Raw genomic sequence first — 18,257 nt, forward strand, 5'->3', positions numbered from 1 at the left:
GAGTGACTGGCCATTTCCCAAGAAAGTATTCGATTGCTTCCAACCGACTGGAAAGTATCGTCAAGTAGAAAACGAGAGAAAGGTCTACCACGCGACGGAATCGAAATTTCTCGGACTATCGTTTGGCGTTTGCAGCCACGTGGAGACGCATTTGTCACGTTTGTCGTACTGGCGATCAATTTGTCGCGGACTCGGATTTCCCGCGAATGACGAATCGCGTGGCGAATTAACTGGCTTGATCGAGGGACTCTCTTCTGTTCTTGGTAACGGTCGTGCCAACCGACTATCTGGCATCTACGACAAAGTCGGTCGACTCGCCGCAGGCGACCTATTAATCTCGCCGTTTGCGACTCGTCGCGCTTAAACACGGTCGCTTACCTCCTTAGCCCTATAAATATTGCGAGGAATCGTTGCGTGGGCGCGTTACTTTCGCCCTCGAGTCGTTATCGTTCGCCTCTTTTAATTCGTCGGGCTACCGTGGTGATTCGCGAAACCATCAGGCCGTCCCGTTGGTAATGCGATTTCCTTGGCGTACGTGTCACGGTGCAATAAAGCGATCAAACCTGACGGCGATGTCCATTTCGAATAAAGACACGAGCGCACGGAGACTTTTCCTCCATGGCCTACCAGAGTGTGACGAGCTCGGATATTATTACCCGCGAAACATCATAAACTGGGTTTCTCGGACAGCTGAGCACCACATGTGCCCAAGTCTAACCTAGACCATGACTCCTTTCAATCGTTGCAACTCGATTCCTAGAAATCCTAGGGCAATCTAGGGTACTATTACAAGCCTGGCGTCTTCGTTGTTTTCGCTATATTAATCGCGAAACACAATATCATCCAAATCAGTTTTAGCCAGTTTTCCATCGTTACGTAACCATGGTTTTATTGCATTAATCATCCCGGTCTCGTAAACACGCGTACGGTATTTACGTATAATCGTAAGTTATCGGTGCCGTAACAGTGCTCGTTTCCAGAATTTCAACTGGCAGTGGCGAAAGAACGAATTCGGCGCATGTAGCGCGTCGAGCCAGTTTAAAGAAGAAGGCAGTGCAACTGTAATGACGAAAGACACGCGTGCCAGGTGTACGAAAATGTGGAAGGCTCCAAGAAGGCTCAATTCGGTTCGAAACGTTGTGATTCGAGGATGATCGATAGAATTGGACGAATACGTTTTACTAACTACCGTTGAGTCGAAGCCAATTGGCTCCGAGACCTAGCTCAAATTGGAAATGTCCCAATCCACCAATGCAGAATGCCAATTTCCCATCGACACGTAACGCTGTGGGTGAAGGGAGGATTAGATCCACACTGGTTCGAGTAGAGTTGGCCAACGCGTTTATTATTATTGCATATGCGAATAATCTGTTGATATTGGTCGAGAATATTACCGTGATTATGATTACTCTCTTTCAGTAATCAATTAGAATGTAGTAAACTACTGCTCAACTCTGAACCAGTGGTCCAATTAAGTATATGTAACCCCCTCCAACGTACGAACCCGTAGTAGCCTAAAGCACCAAGCGATTGTAAATATGAGCCGAACAATCGAATCGTATAAAATGGAGCGTGTTCCGAGAGAAGGACCCGTCCAGTTATCCCCCGACCAGACGATGACGTGCGTGCTGTTGGCAATTTAAAGTACCATTTGCTTCCTGTGGAAGGGAACAACGGCCTCGTTTCTACGTTCAATGTGCCGCCGCTAAGTATTCGCGTGTGACCGTCCTAATTGCACGATATACGACACAAGCTAATCGCCCGTAACTACACTCGTTCGCGTTTCATACGCAGATACACGCGTCGTCGGTACACATCCATGACGCGATTATTAACGATACGTGGCTCGACTATCGTCAAACGAGACCGAGAGGAATACGAAACGAGCCTTTGATTCATTGTTGTCGTGTTACGGTCGTACGATGGCTCTTACTTTCCGATAGATACGGTAGCTATAGGGAAGCATCCACGCTCAAAGAGCATTGTATTTCGAATAAAGTTAAACGCCATCTGTCCGAGAGTTAATTGGTCCGCTGTCGTGGCTTAATTGTAACTTGAAAGACCACTGTCGCAAGGGTCGGTTCTTATTGACCTCGGTTGAACTTCCTTTGCGTTAACTTTAGATCGTTTTATCGAGTGTAAACTGGGTTCCTTTCGCGAATGATGCTCGATGTTTCGTCAGCGTTCAAGATTCTTAGACTAACAGCGAACAATTGTCAGATTTCTGATGAAACAATCCGTGAGTACGACGACACCATTATTGGTTATAATATGTTATAGATTTCTGATGACGTTACACAGCTAATCAGTCGGATATCATTACGTATCGATTGCAGTAGTCGCGTGTCTTCAGATTTCAGATAAAGATATCACTTCCAACGAAGATACACAATATTTTTATCACTATAGATAGCTTATATTAGTTGTAGGTACACGGATTTCTAATGAAGATAACTGATTCTTGGTAGACACTTGTCCACAGTGTCATTACGTTCACAGACCGTTGACCAAGTTAGATAGATGGTCAGTTAATCAAATAATATCTATATAATAACACTAGGTGACTAAACATCTGATCAAGATAGCTGGTTATCACTACCATTGACGACAGTATCATACATTAGACACCTCCATTTAACTGACTATAGTCAATAGTTCAACACACCTCCAATCATGAAATTGGCTAGTGGAAAACATATTGCTCACAGATCCTTGACCAAGTTAGGTAGATGGTCAGTTAATCAAACACATTACTAATCACAATATGTCCACACACTTCTGACGACGCTAGCTGATCGGTTAGTCACTACACGAGCACTATAATAACACTAGGTGACTAGACATCTGATTAATATAACTGGTCATCGCTACACATTGATCATAGTATCAGAGACGACACCCCCATTTAACTGCTTATAGTCAATAGTTCAACACACCTCCAATCATGAAATTGGCTAGTGGAAGACATATTGCTTAGAGTACTAGTAAATCTTCATACCCCTGACGAAGGTAGTGATCATTACTAGGTACTTATCACAGGATCAGTGTGTCCTTAAACTTTCGATCAAAGTGGCTGATCAGTAAATCAACGCACTACACATTTCTGAGGACACGTTAACCATCAGATGTTGGTCATGGTGTCGTTGCGTCTACAGACTTCTGATGAATTCGTCTGCAGTGCTGTCGAAATGTAATCATTTATCAGAAGGACACTTGCACCTGCAAAGCATTAAGCAATCCGTTTAAGCTAGAATAGCTTGAGAATGACGTCAGGGACCTTGGCCTCGTCGTAGACTCATCCACCTCTTCTTCACGATAACTGTCAACGACATTCCTGCAAAATAAACAAGATTTGAATTATTTATAGACGCGCAAACGCAAACGAGAGCAATAGCAATATTAATGAACGGATCGACACGATGTTGGTGATCCTAATCGCGGGAATCGTTACGTTTAACGGATAAGGACGTTTGTCCCACGGCACAGATAACGCGGAACTTAAACTAGCTCGTTGTTCCAGCCATTTTCGCACCTCGTAAGGTAATTCGTATGCAAATTTATGTGTCATTATGCGTTACACCGCGAGTACAGTTACATCCGCGAAGTTCGTACGTGTGTATAAAGCTGTTCCGTGGCTCCGGGAAGCCTTTCGAGGAATCCGTCGAAGCAGATGCAGCTCCTATGCACATGTGTTCGTATCTCTGTGGGAACCTAGGGGCTAAGATTTATGGCGTCCGAGGGTCTCGTTAAGGGTTTAATGCGACCGAGTCGCTCGTTGTCGCGAAATCTTCAGTATCTACCGACCATTACACATGCATCTTTCGTACGAATATTAACTTTCTCAGCGAATGCTTATCCTCGTTCGTTCCTTATTATAAGTCTTTGTTGTGTCAAATACGCGATGAGCGACCAGATACAATAGCAGAGTAATTGGCGTTTAGTCGAGACAAGGTTCCATGCTGTTGTGAATTTAGCGTCAGGAGGAGATAAGCCCTTCGTAGTGTCACCGTTCGACCCGAGTCAGCGACACAACGAAAGGGTTCACTGTATCGATGACGATAACTAGTTTCGTCGCCGTGCTAGCGCGAATACTTTTCTATAAAATTGTAATCCAGTGGGCAGTCGCGTCGGTTCGACGACCGTCGGACGAAATCTTACAAAGTCCCCAGGCGCATCGGTCCGCGACCCGAAGACGTAACGCGCGAGAGACGCTATTAGCGAGCCTCGTTTGACATAACCGCCGTATGGCGTACACGTAATAGCGGTCTACAAGAGCACACGAAACACGGAACTTTCGGTGTTGAAAGGACTCAGGCATGCGTGACACGTACGTGCGCGGCTCGTACACGATCGCAAACGATACATCGCAATGGTATCTCGCTCTCGAATCGCGAAGATCGACGAGAAGAATTCGTACCGAGTGAAATCGTCGGGTCTAGCTCGTCTCCTCGCCTCTCCGTCTTCCGTCTTCTCTGGCTGCCGCTACAATTAGGGTTAATTAGCACGCGTAAGCGAGAAATCGCAATTGGAGCAGACATGTATAGCAACAGCATCAGTCGCTCTCTCCTCTCGACTTTCCATAAAGTCATCCTCTCGGGACATTGCGAGGCAAAACACTTTGTCTCTCGACGAACACCTCGCTCAGACGCGCGAGAATGACATTACGAAGCGTTACCAAACGTTTCGAAAGCCACCAAATTGATCTTTTGGTCCGTATAGTTTTATCTCCATCGTCGTCCAAGATGGTGTTATTTGCTTTCGAATAGTCAGTTCCGAATAAACAATGGGTTATGCATGTATGATCGAACGTAGCATCCAACGGTACGCGGGATTCCACGTCCGCTGCGTGGAAATTGAAATTGTTGGCGAACTAGCGCAACACAGCGTTCGTGATTCTTTGATTTGCATATTTCCTACGTCGGAGAATCAAGGTACACGTTTTTCCATCGCGTATCCGACGCATCCACGTTTGCTCGGAGGGTTCAGAAAATCGTTCCACGGAGAATGGCGAGGTTCGTGAATATTTATCGAGGGTCACAATGAAACGGGAATCGCGGAGAAGACCGTTCCATCGTCTTCGCGGTTTAGATATCGTATGCGCGCGTAGTTACGACGGACAAATTAATCGCGCCGCGAATCGACTAATTTATCGCCGGGAGTGGAAAAACAGTTAATAGCAGAAGCAACAGGTACCCGCGAAGGACGAGCGACCGAGACGAGGAGAAGGACGTTCTTTATCGAGATAAACGTTTTTCCACGGCGAACCGTGGAACGCAATTATGTTCGCGGACCGTACAGCCTGCGTATTTCATTTCGATTCATGTCGTTTATTAACGAGTTTAGTATACGAGCACGGTTACTCTCGACACACGATGCTCGTTGTTTCGAATAAACGCAATCTTCCTAATCGACGAGCAAACATCATTGCGATCGAGATAAACCATTGCGTTGTACATTGACAAATGTTAAATGTTGGCGGTTCGTGTACTTTGGTATTTTTTGAGAAAAAGTGAAGTTTGCAACTCTAGACACACGATGCACCATTAGAATACTGAAATTAACGCCCCGGCGTATCGGTCCGCGACTTCAAACGCATGGCCCACGATTGATAATTGGACCTTCACTGTATCGAGGAAAATATATTTATCGTTCGTGTAATTTGTGAGAAGATTGAAGTTAATATACTAGTAACATTGGTTCGTAGCTCTAGAGATATAGTAGTCGACTAGAAAATCGAAAGCAACGCTTTGGTTTCGTTTATTTGCAATTTGAAAGACATGGTCCACGATAGATAGTTGCAGTTTCATTGCATTAAAGGAAATGTATTAACTGTTCACGAATTGAAATTGGTTACCTCAGCATTGGTTCGTAACTTCAAAGACATAATCCTTGACAGATAATTACAGGTTGAGCGTATTAACAATAATATATTAATTGACCACGTAATTTGCGAGAAGATCGAAGTTAATTCTCCAGTCGTATCATGCTGCAAGCGTAATAACGTGCCACGTGACAGACATTAGAATGTCTCCCCCAGCGTCGGGAAATAATCTTTGCTCCCGCGATTTATGAGAAGATCCAACTTATTGCCCCAAACCGATCGGTCCGCGCGCCAACTACAATGGCGTTAATTTAGTACGGCTTCTCGACGATCGTCCCGCAAATTTAATACGAACGCGTATTATATACGCCTCCGTTAATTGGTAGACTAATCGAGCCCCCAGGGTCGCGGTTGGTGATTCAAGATTTACGCGTGAACAACCGCATAAATCAACGCGAAGCAACTGAGTTTAAGCCTTTTTTCTCGTGTCCCGTTGTAATTAGCGTTTTCAAGGATGAATTATTAACAGACTGTTTGCGGAGCCGCTGCGAAATAGGATAAGGCGCAGCTTTGAATAGCTGGAAAGGCGTGTTTGTCTTGAAGATTGTTAATTTTTTTGGTAAACGCCAGGTAGCTATCCCACGCATCGGAAGCTCTAACTGTAATCTCGGTTGATTACGTAAGTTCGATTTCGAACTCCTCGCTGTCCCCACGATTTACTCACTTTCTGTCTCTTCTGCGACCGGGCGGAGTACATCGACCACCGCAAACACGACAGATCCTTATTTACTCGAGAAAACCAGTCATTGTTCGCACCTCGTCGAACCTAGGAAGCATTTGTTCTCCCGTTTAGGTGAAACTTGTAGCGTTCTTGGTTCGTTCCTCCATCGAACAAAGCGTCACGATGACGAACGATGCAACGATTCGAAGGATCTAGGCCTAGAAGCCTCGTCGGTAGGTGGTTGTATCGTTTCGAATCTGTTTTGCAGATAGCTTGAAACGCGGCGTAGGGTGAGGTATCTAGACACTAGACGAAAGAACATCGTCGGTAGTGAGCAGTCTTCAACGGAGGGGCGATGGCCAGGTAGAGGGAGGTGCAAAAGGTGAAAAACAGTTTGCCATCAGCATAACCGGTTTCACGTGTCCCGAGTCTGAGCGTCTCTGTTTCTCCAGGCCTGGCGTGGCTCGGTGCAGGCGATTCGGGCAACGGGGTTTCTTCGTCAGGGTCTCTCGCTCCTCGGATCATAATTGATCTCTGGCTGCTACCGGTGCTAGTATTCTTGTACAGTTAAGCATATTAACTGGTTTATCATCCAGAGCGCTCGGACCAATTTGATTTGCGCCGTATCTCCGCTCACAATCGCGTTTAGCTTTTAAATGGTTATCGATGGTATTGGATTAGTCGGTCGACAGATATAAATATATCATGGCAGATCGTACGCCGAGTCCTTAGAATTGAAAGTGCAATGTTTGTTTTACGATAATAATCCACGGTAATGACTTGGTCACACCGGTCTGGCAACACTGACCGGGAAGTTTTCTAAATCACTGGCTGTATCGAGCATTCGAAGGCGTGACACGTGAACTGCGATCGGTATTATATTATACCCAAGCGAAAGTCGTTCTTGCCGAGCTGACATTTGTCAAGAAAATCCGAATTTCCAGTCCACGTTTGCACGCTATTAGAAATGCTATATTTGTCGTAAAATGGACAATCGAACGTAGAAACGTACCGAAAGGGTAAATAGTTTCCACTCGGTCGAAAGTTGTGAGAGTTGCTCCGGGTTTCATTACCGTTCGAGCTCTAATCGTGCATTGGAATCCTTATTTTGTCGTTCGATACCTTTTGCAAGCTTTAACGAGTGCGTTATATCACGTACGGCTGGCGCGTTTCATCCGTTCGCAAAATAAACGAATAAAAGCCGATCGACGTGAAAGCCGCGATGGTGTCTGGTATCGCTACCTTGACATGGTCGACTCGTTCCAAGCGAATTTCCAGTATCTATTCCGGGCCCGCTTATCGCGTGCCTCGGGATTTTTCACTTTCCATACGGGTTTACCCGCCGGTAAGACGAAAAGCCATTTGCATCGGCGAAGGGTCAAGGATAATCGCGTATCGCCGGGCTGAACGCGTAATTGCACGGACTCCAACGAAGACCTCCTCTGGCATTTAGCTCACGGTAATGCCGTTCTAGATGACTGATCGCCGTTAGAAGTAATCACACGCTCGTTAATGAGTGTTCTCGCGAGCAGGAAAAGCCTTCGAACGTCCTAGGATCGCCGTTAGCCGAGGATCCTAGGCCGCGGTTAACCGATGAAAATAACGAAAAAATACAGCCAATATTAAATCTCGATTGCGATGCTCGTCGAGGAGGAAGTCTTTGATTACGATCCTCGCGCGTTTCACCTGTTGCGTCAAAGCTGTCGGGAAAACACTTCCGGTTATTATCGTCTTCCTCTCCCGGTGGCGGAGGATAGTACTTTCCATACTCTTAATCTCGACGACATCCTTCGGGGCGATATCCGGCGCGACGCATCACCAATCACAAGGCGTCGTTGGTGTGTTTCAGACGCAGCGCCTTGGCACGTCATCGCGAGCCGAACCGAGGAGAGGGACAGCGTCTTCGTCAGTCGGTGGCCGGACAATAGCCCGAGGATGTTGCAAAACTGCAGCGGCAGCGGCGGGCCTAGGTGCGTCAAACGCGCCCTAATCTTCGTCTTCGCTTGGGGACTGGTGATGATCGCGGCGGTACAGTTTCGCAATGTGGAGAACAATTATCGGGAGACGCCGACGGCCGACGAATCGACGGCCGACGCGCAGGTGGACGACGTCTATCGACGCCGGGAGGCCCTGACCCACAATCGCGGCTCCTCCAGCCTTGGCCTTTCCAGATACCTGCTACAAAGGTCGCCGGCGGACTCCAGTTTCTCGAATTCCGGCGGATCCGGCCTCCTCACGACGCTCACCACCCTAGCCAACGGTCCAACGAAAAACCCCTTGGACTTGGAGCCGCTGCTGGACAAGAGACCTGCGAAAACCGAGGAGGAGCTGATCCAAGAGATCGAGCAGAGGCTGCCTAGCCTGCCCCTAGCCTACTGGAACAAGAACAGCAAGTACTCCGGCGGGCAGGCCAAGTCCAAGGGCAACGACAGCTGCTCCAGCCTGAAGTACCCGTCGATCTACGACATCGAGTTCAATAACGTGTATTGGCAGACGATGAAGACCAGCAACGGGACGTTCCAGTTCTTCGGCGCGTTTTACGATCGACGCAAGCTGTCCAGGATCGGTCCAGCCATCAGGATCATCGGTATGATCGACAGAATCGAACCCACGGTGAAGACCCATTGCCAATTGTGGTACGACGGAGAAAGGGAACCGAAGGTGGTCGAGACCTTGGAGTACAAGTACATTTGGTACTCAAAGTGGGGCAACTACAAGCAGGGCATTTACCAGCCCTACGTGATAGCGTGCAAGGTGCCGCAGTCCCACTGGCTGAAAGGGGCCCCAGCCTCCGTGTCCATGGTCGAGAAGCCTTGCGACACCGCCAGCAACAATCTGAGGGTGATCTACAACAAACCGGAACGCAAGAAAGACTTCGCGGTTTGCGTGAAAGGCCTGGACTTTCTTCACGAGGACCTGTCCGTCAGGCTGGTCGAGTGGATCGAGCTGATCACTCTGCTGGGCGCGGACAAGATCTTCTTCTACCAGCTCCAGGTGCACCCGAACGTGACCAAGGTTCTCGATCACTATCAGAGGCTGGGCAAGGTGCACGTGACTCCGCTCACGTTGCCCGGCGGGCAACCGAACGTGCCCGCGTTCCAGCACATGTATCTGACCAAGAAGACCAACCACAAGAGGCAGAACGAGCTCATCCCCTACAACGACTGTCTCTACAAGCACATGTACGAGTACGAGTACATCGCGCTCCTCGACGTGGACGAGGTGATCATGCCGGTACAGGACGCCACCTGGCAGGACCTGATGAAGAGGGTCCTCGCGAAGGCGTTCAAGATTAGAAACGAGACGCGAGCCTCGTACAACGTTAGGAACGTTTACTTCCTCGACGACCTACTGCACTCTCATGGCTACTTCAATGACATACCGAAGTGAGTAAGATCTCTTGACTTTCACGTCGACCAGAGTTTATTGGTCGACCGTCCGCGGAAGAAATAAATTCGTGGCCTCCGCGGTTCGCTCATGCATCCTACCGTCCTTTACCGAGTTACGCAACGCGTTAACGATCGCTCGGTTGAGTCACTAGAGTTTCCTATGCTAAATGCTCATTGATTCGGGACAAAAAATTGCTTCGAAGGCAAGTCGTTAAAGTTTGAAGGATAGTTGCAGTTTGAAAAAATGGGAACGCGGACCTTGATCTTTGCAATTCCTATTGTTCAGTCAGAAATTAAATTAAAAATATATAGGGTGTCGGAGGAAGCCCTAATAAACGTATTAAAAAATCGTCTCTTGCGTAACTTGAGTTCGATGCAAGAGTAATAGCAGGTAAAAACGTTAATAACCGTTTTGTTCTTCGCTTTGGCCAAACGAACCCCGTGTTTCGAAAGTGGGATAAGTTGCACCAGTTGCCAATTACAAGATATTCCTTCTTCGACGTTTCTGTGTCATTAAATGTATTAGCAAACTTTATAATTCCACCTTCGTTTAACGTAACTACACGGTGGAGACCATCTCTAATAAAATAGCTGGTGAAAATTGCAATTTAATAAACTCCCGAACGCTGTAAGTGGCACTCTCGATTTTGCGAATACATCGCGGGATGAAATAATAAGATGGATTGAAAATTGCCGAGAAGAAACTGTACGAAAATATTCGTGCCAGGGTGATAATTACACTAATTTGATAAAAGAAATGCAGTAACGGATTGTATAACGCCTAATAAGACAAAATTATGGAAGAAAATTATTAGGAAGAATCTCGACAAGATGTTCTGAGATTGCAGAACACACGTTTTCATACGATTCGTGTTTGAAATACGCGCGTTCGATATTAGCGCCACGGTAGTGGTTCACCAGAACTGCTCCCTTGGCAACAGCACATTTAGACAAATATGCTTCACCTTCCTTTTGCTTGGTCCAAATGGGAACCGTGTAAAAGAAGGGTCAAGTGTAGTCACCCTGTCAACAAGTGCCCTCGCATGAATATTACGAATTGCTAATTAAGAAGGAAATTGGCAACCCTCCGTCCAAAATGCATCGTTTGTTCGCAGGTACATGCACATGTTGCAGCACGTGTATCGTTCTAAAAACTTCACGAAGCCAAATCAGTATATCAAGTGCTTCCACAATCCCGAGAGGGTGGTGACGTTGCACAACCATTTTCCGTTGGCCTGTTTGGGGGCTGGATGCACCAGCTACCCCATAGAGACGGAGGATGCTCAGCTGCAGCATTATCGCGCGGACTGCGTAAAATCGTTGAAGAAAACCTGTGTCGAGTACAGGGAGAACAGCGTGTTGGACACGAGTATTTGGCAATACAAGGACCAGCTGATCGAGAGGGTGACTAGGACCCTCGAAACCCTAGGCTTCTTCGGGCCGAGCTAGCGCGAGAAAAGACTCCGTCTCGAGTGTCTGTTGTGTGTTATCGACAAAGCCTTCGACTCTTTTCCTTGTTCGTATTTTCCACGGCTTGCTCGTTCTTCGAAACGGTTCAACGTGGAAAGTTTGCTCTTCGAGACGTCGTCGGGCATGCGTTTGCCCCGAGCGGGCACACGCGAGACGCGGCGGTTCAGTTTCGTCGTTTTGATCGAAATTGGCTATATTTTTTGGCTTTTCTCCGGAAAGAAGCTCGAGAGGTTCTCGAGCCTTTGATAGAAATGTACGAGGTGCCTCAAAACTTTTGGGGCACAAATAGTTAGCCCCTGAAAGCTACTTGCTCAACGGCGGGTGATGTCACGAAGTGCCTCCTCTTGGTTGTACTAGGGACTTTCCCTTTTTTAAGATACGTTGGTTAGCCACGTTTCCAATTTGCAATTTTGGTGGGGCCAAAAATTTCGAATTACAGATTTTGCACGCATCGTGATAGGTGGAATCTGATCGTATTATGATCTGCCTTATGCCAATACGATTTTTTTTTTGTTAGATGAAAGGATTCTAAAGATAATCTTTGTTGAAAATTCTTTTCTTTGTCTGATATTTTAATTTTATAAAAAGTGAGTTTGTGATCGTTAATGATGGTGTTTTCGAATTATTTTTCTTTTATCGAGCCAAACAAGCTACGCGTTATTCTTTGACGCGTTCGAAGACGAAAAGGCTGTGCGATGATGATTGGATGGAATGTGTGTCAACGATTAGGATAATTCGTAGGATAGGATAGAATTACGATTTTTCAATTTGTGCCACTTGGAGAATGAAAACGATTGTGTGCAATTGGACTAGACCAGCGCCTTTCGAGAGAATAATGGTAAAAATTGCTCTCGAGTTGAATGCAATTTGCACATCGAATCGTGTCATAAGTCTTTGTACGTTTTATTCGATACGCGTGCGAAAAACATTATTATTCGTCTAACCTCAAGATAAAGTGGATGTAAACAAGAAATGATCGTGTAATCGATATCTTATTGGTCCGTTCTGTTTTCACTAGGGATATGCATTATTAGGTGCAATATTTAGATTGGAATACAAAATTCGACGGCAGAGTTTCTTTTAACAAATTATTATAAACATCAGGACTTTCGAAAGGAACTAAAATATTACTGTTTATACATAAATAGAGGACAAGCTGTCTGCCATTATGGCCTTGTCAGAGTTATGTGACTTTATCTTTATGCGAACGAATAACGACTTTGATAACGATCAATAATTATTTTCCAATTGGTCATTCTCATACGATCGATTAAACTCGGAGAATTTATACTTTAATAATCTAGATTCGATAAATCTGGCGTCTGCCATGTGACTACTTACGTCGGATCGAGAATTTCCACGGCGAAATCTGCAAAGACTTACGACTTGATACTTTCCATTGAATCAAACGTGTCTAGAAGACTGGCAATCCCGAGACGACGTCCAGAATGTTTTATACGTTGTTCGAGGAGGAATAGTGGCCGCTATTTTTTACGCGAAAATCGAAAGTAACTGGAGTGTCGAATGTTCGCGACGATTCCTTGGATTCGTGCAACGCCACGCCGCGGTCGAAAGAAGGTTCGATCTTTTAATCGATGGACGAAGATGCTCGCGAGGATCGCGCGCCATTTTTTTGCAAGCACTCGGCGAACTAAATGGTTCGTCGCTGACGCCTTAACCTTTTTAGGGACAAATTACTTTCTTTGCAATAAATGACAATATGACGTTGAGACATCCCATACAGCACGAAATATTACACAAATATCGTAATACTACGGCATTATGTCTGTACAATATTGCGTTGAGAATATTTGGTAAAACATTCTAGTGACATGAGGGTTGATCGTAAAGTTCCCTATTACGTCAAATTTTTTTATCGTAACTTGTACGACTGTTTAGGTCCCTATCTTGAATTCTAGACTAAATGTGTTCTTCACAGTCATCGAGAAGATTTATCTAATCGCGGTACAAGTTTATAAATTCACTCCTTGTGAAAATTAAGTTCTTACTAGGTATGTTGTTCGATCAATCCTCGTATTATAAAGCGACTGGTATATATTAATAATATATTTTATACAAATTATATATACACATTCTAATCAGTCTGTTTATATGTAAATTAAATATATATACTTCAAATATAAATAGACTGATAGGAAGCAATATAGATAATTTTGAGAAGGTATTCTCGGTAGTCTATTAACGAAAAACGTTACTGTGATATACATACATAAAATTTTATTCTATAAAAAATACATTGTTAGTTATGTTTGCTTGTGCTCACTGGTGCAACGTAGAATCGTTTTTTTTTCATATATATGCTACAATTTAAACAATGTCGTCGAAAGTGGCTAAGAATATAATTATTTATCTTCGAAAATTATAAATATGTGTACATTTACGGGATATTTTGGTTCTTTGTAGAAAAATATTCTTGCAATACTCTGTGCTATATGGGTTGTTTAGATTTAATTGTATTTATTCAGAATTTTAGTGGTTATATCTATGTTAGTGCATTTAATATAAGTAAACTTATAACGCACGTGCCACTGTCCCTGAAAAGATTAGGTCTAACCATTCATTCGTCCTGGAACGATCGAAACGCGTCGTATATCGATCGATGGAAAATCGACACACGACGTTCTCACGTTACTTTATCGACTATGAGTATGCATTTATCGACGAACGTTGGCACTGTTTAATCGAGCTGCACGACTACATTAGTATTAGTTAGACTTATTTCTTTCTGAAGACTAGAACTCGCGGTATAAATAGCGTTTCGGTTTTTACTCTTTTCTCGTAGCGAGCGGAAGAACTCTAAATGGGTTCCTTGTATGTTATCGGGAGATAACGGAGGGAAAAGCTGATTGTGAAGTTAGGATAAAGAGGGAAGAGGGATGCCGCGTGAAATATGCTACTGGTCAAAAGTTTGAGATCGTCTTATTCATCCTCACATTTCTACTCAGAGAACTTAAATTACTATTTATTATCTATAAAAGTATTTAATTTCTTGTGATTAGAAAAATAGTTTTGAAATTTCCAAAACATAGCAGGTATAATAAAACGCTATCAGAATTATGTTTGTAGATGTCGAAGACAGGTTTGCTATGTGGTAATATTTAACGCAAACAGGAGGCGTAAAATGATTCTAGATCTATTTGAACAGGAAAAAGTTACTATGGCATCAGTAAACATTGACGTTACGTCCAATTATATGGCGGGCGACTCGTGCGATGTGATAACTTTTTAGAATCTTTTTTATGACCTTGGTTTATTGAAAATATGAAAGAACTAAATCTTTAAAATTTCTTTCTCAAAGCGGATCTTGAATAAAAAAAGAACTGAGGGGATTCCCGTTGCGTTCCATCGAACATCTCACAGTTTATTTTCGACGACTATTTTGCAGGGCTGTTGAATTTTTCATAATACGATCTGTTTTTGGCGCGCCCATCTGGCGGTCTCGAGTTTATGACAGTAGCGTAATTCGAGTTTACCGAGAACTAGCGACTGCGTTTGTTTCCAAGATCCGAGAGTCTCGCTGGTTTCAGTCACGCATGACGAAAGTTCCTTGTTCCAGGGATGTACCGGTCAGTCGGATCGGAAAGATGTGCAGCGGTCGTGAGCCGAGCCGATTAAGTTCGGTCACGCGCAGCCAGGATGACACGAAATAAATCGCATCGATGCGGACGGGCTTTGAAATGGTGTGCGTTACGGTCATCCGTCAATTTTTACGTCACAGTTACGCGACTCGTGAAGAAATTTTCGACCTTTAACCTCACTTACGTGCTTCGAAATATCTCCATGATAACATTACTACCGGATTGGCGAGGTCCTCCCGGCGAAAACGAGTACAAACACGACCACATTTGGACGAAATTTAATTTTACAAATTTGGAAATTTTTTTAACGTCAAAATAAACCAAATATGGCCGTGTTTGTACTCATTTTCATCGGGAGGACCTCGCCAATCCATCGATGAATCTCTCGTAAAGTTATTGCGAAAAATATAACGAGGTTTTATTTCTTCAGTTTTCGTGGGACATATAATTCGAGACTCGCTCACTGTTGCCCCATCTCGTTCGCCCTCGGTGTTTGCATTCACTTTTCCCGTCTATCCCCGCTTTTAAGCGAACCGGTGTCTTCGATGTTGTCGCTTGAAAGGGAGGATCAACCTCGCGAAACGATGAAAGTACATCCGTGGAATAACCCAAGCTCTCTTCCGTGTCGCACCTTTTCCTTCGTAACTCGAGCGAGCTCTCGCAGTCTCGCTCTGTTCTTTTTGACATGGTGAACCTCGATCGCTTTCTACGCGATACGATCGACCCCGCTCGGCATCGTTGGAAACACCGACGGACCGTTTTATCCGAAGGTGAGAGCGCGATTGACGTTACACCATGAAATTGAACTTGCATTAACGCGGACAGATCTGTTCTTCGGTATATGTAATGTTAGGAGGAATATTTATGCTCACAGTGGTTTATGCGTTAATCGACCGTTTAGGTTTTATTATACTCTAATGCGCATATCATTGTCCACGAGGAGCGATTGCAATGATCAGACTGACGACGATATTCCTGTCTAAAACGAACATTTACGCTCGGTTTCGCTATCTACATTTTAATATTTGCACTCTCGTGCGGTGACAATTAGCGATCGACTCGTTGATCTATCGATCACGGGACTTACGTCCATCGAATCGACGCGATATTTGTTTTATTGGGCGACACCGAGCGTTCCGAAGTGCCTAAAATCGTTGGGCGCGAGAAGCGTCTTAGCTCAGTCGACGATCGACCTTTCGTTTTAAATGTACATACACTGAAGAGTCGGTTGGGATAATAATAAAACTATTACAAGAAACACGCACCTCTTGTTCTGTATATCTGCTTTAAGTAGTATGTACGAACCGCCCACCGTCCACCGTTCAACATCCATCACATATCTTGTAGATATATTTGATATACCATTTGAAATATGTCCACAATTAATTTAGATATTTAACAATGTTGTATAGAAAAGTTGTAGGTAATAATAGAGATCGATTAGGGCAGTGACAGCATAGACGAGGTATGCGAATCGACCTTACACCTTACTAGAATCTTTGATAAATCAATGAGAATCAAAACTAAGCTAGCGAAGAAGCTCTATATTTATGATGACCTATGCAAAGCGGATCGCAGCCAATTTGCTAATATTATTTAGTTTTTAATTAATAATTGCATTACCCAGCTAAGAATGATACGATTATTAATTAAACGCTAAATAATATTACCCAGGTCTCACCACGAGGAGGTTGCTGCGAATGGAGACCCGTCCTAACCCAGACCCCAACCACCCTCCATTAATAAAGATCTTCTGTGACTAGCGATCCTTGATCGAAAAAGAAATAAACGAAAGTGCAACCAATAAAAGATGCACAACCAATGAAGAGAGTTAAAAGAATTTGTCTTCAAATAGAAATAACCTGCCTAACATAATGGTTAACCAAACACCTGCCTAACTATAAATCTAAACTCGTTTATTATCTCAAGAAACAATTCTAAATTCGCAGCCATTAGCTCAGTGTCACCCACGAAGAATAACTTTTCTAACGTGGGTGACACCGATTACCAGGTCTCACCACGTGGAGGTTGCTGCGAGTGGAGACCCGAAAGGAGATAGATGGAATTCAAGTTCCATCGATCTCCCTTTTACATCCTTAGAAACTAGATTAGTCATGTCAAGTAATTATTTTGTTTAAAAGAAGGACGAAGCTAAATCGTGGGTGACGCGACGCGATACGACGCGATGCACCATACAATAGTGCAAGGAACGAGAGACGCGAACCGAATAGCGAGGTCAAAAGGGTCAGCTCGTTGCCTCTTGGCAAGTCCGATCGAAGGGGAAGGGAATCGACGCACCCGACACAGGTTCCCCATTTCCCCCAAGCAGCCTGTTGGGAGCCAAATGGACCCAACTCGGGATGTCTGACAGAGAGAGGGATCCTGAGTCGGGGCTACCGCAGACAGGAACAGTCCCTGATCCCCTCTGCGGCCGAAATACCCTTTCCCTTGGATCGTCTTACTAGAGGACGGCAACTGACCCTTCGGACCAGCTAATCGGCCGATCACTTGCTTTCTACATGGAAGCAGTGGTGATCGGAGGGGACGGGAGACGAGTGAAAGAGAAGCTACTTGTTACATAATTACTTGACAGGACACGCGACTACACTAAGGACTTAAGTCTAAATACCAAGTAATTATTTTGTTTAAAAAGGGATGAAGCTAAATTGTTGGAGACGCGACGCGACGCGATGCTGAACCGTGCAGCAGATCTTCGGATCGAATCAACACTACCCTTGGTAGATTGATTTCTATTTCTAGAAATCGATCTATCATTGGCAGGCGACTAGATCTTTCGGACAAACTGGACGGCCGATCACATGTTTCGTTCGACGAAACAGTGGTGACCGAAGCAAAAAACGAGAGAACGAGTCGAGAGAAGCTACTTGTTAAATAATTACTTGGCATACGCAGATACACTAGAGACTTAAAATTAACGTCGAAGCTCAAGTCTAGTCAATTTGAAGCTAAAATTCGGGCGATAGAAGGAAACAAAGTTCCTTGGATGTTAGTTGTACCAAACAATTATGTGGTTAAAAAGAGGGATGAAGCTAAATCGTGGGATACGCGACGCGACGCGACGCGATGCTGAACCGTGCAGCTGATCCGAGGATCGAATCTACTGCCCTTGCTAACTCGATCTCAACAAGAAAACAGAGAACTGCAACCCCGAATCGAGGTCTCCATTTCTCCAACGCAACCCGCCGGGAGCCCGAAGGACCCGACTTAGGCTGTCTGACAAAGAGAGAGTACCTGAG

At 44.7% G+C, this 18,257-nt stretch overlaps 1 protein-coding gene across 5 annotated transcripts in view; it reads left to right on the top strand.

The window, feature by feature from the left end:
* Positions 1-16,258, top strand: part of LOC143344084 (uncharacterized) — a 48,694-nt gene extending 32,436 nt beyond the window's left edge. For all 5 annotated transcript variants that reach the window (XM_076769722.1, XM_076769723.1, XM_076769725.1 and 2 more), the window contains 2 exons: positions 8,392-9,928; positions 11,047-16,258. In XM_076769722.1, the coding sequence (XP_076625837.1) occupies positions 8,478-9,928; positions 11,047-11,380 (1,785 nt within the window). In that variant the 5' untranslated portion in view covers positions 8,392-8,477 and the 3' untranslated portion in view covers positions 11,381-16,258. The remainder of the gene's footprint in view (positions 1-8,391; positions 9,929-11,046) is intronic.
* Positions 16,259-18,257: the final 1,999 nt, after the last annotated feature.

The sequence above is a fragment of the Colletes latitarsis genome, chromosome 7 (assembly GCF_051014445.1).
Source record: "Colletes latitarsis isolate SP2378_abdomen chromosome 7, iyColLati1, whole genome shotgun sequence".
Taxonomy (NCBI): Eukaryota; Metazoa; Arthropoda; class Insecta; order Hymenoptera; family Colletidae; genus Colletes; species Colletes latitarsis.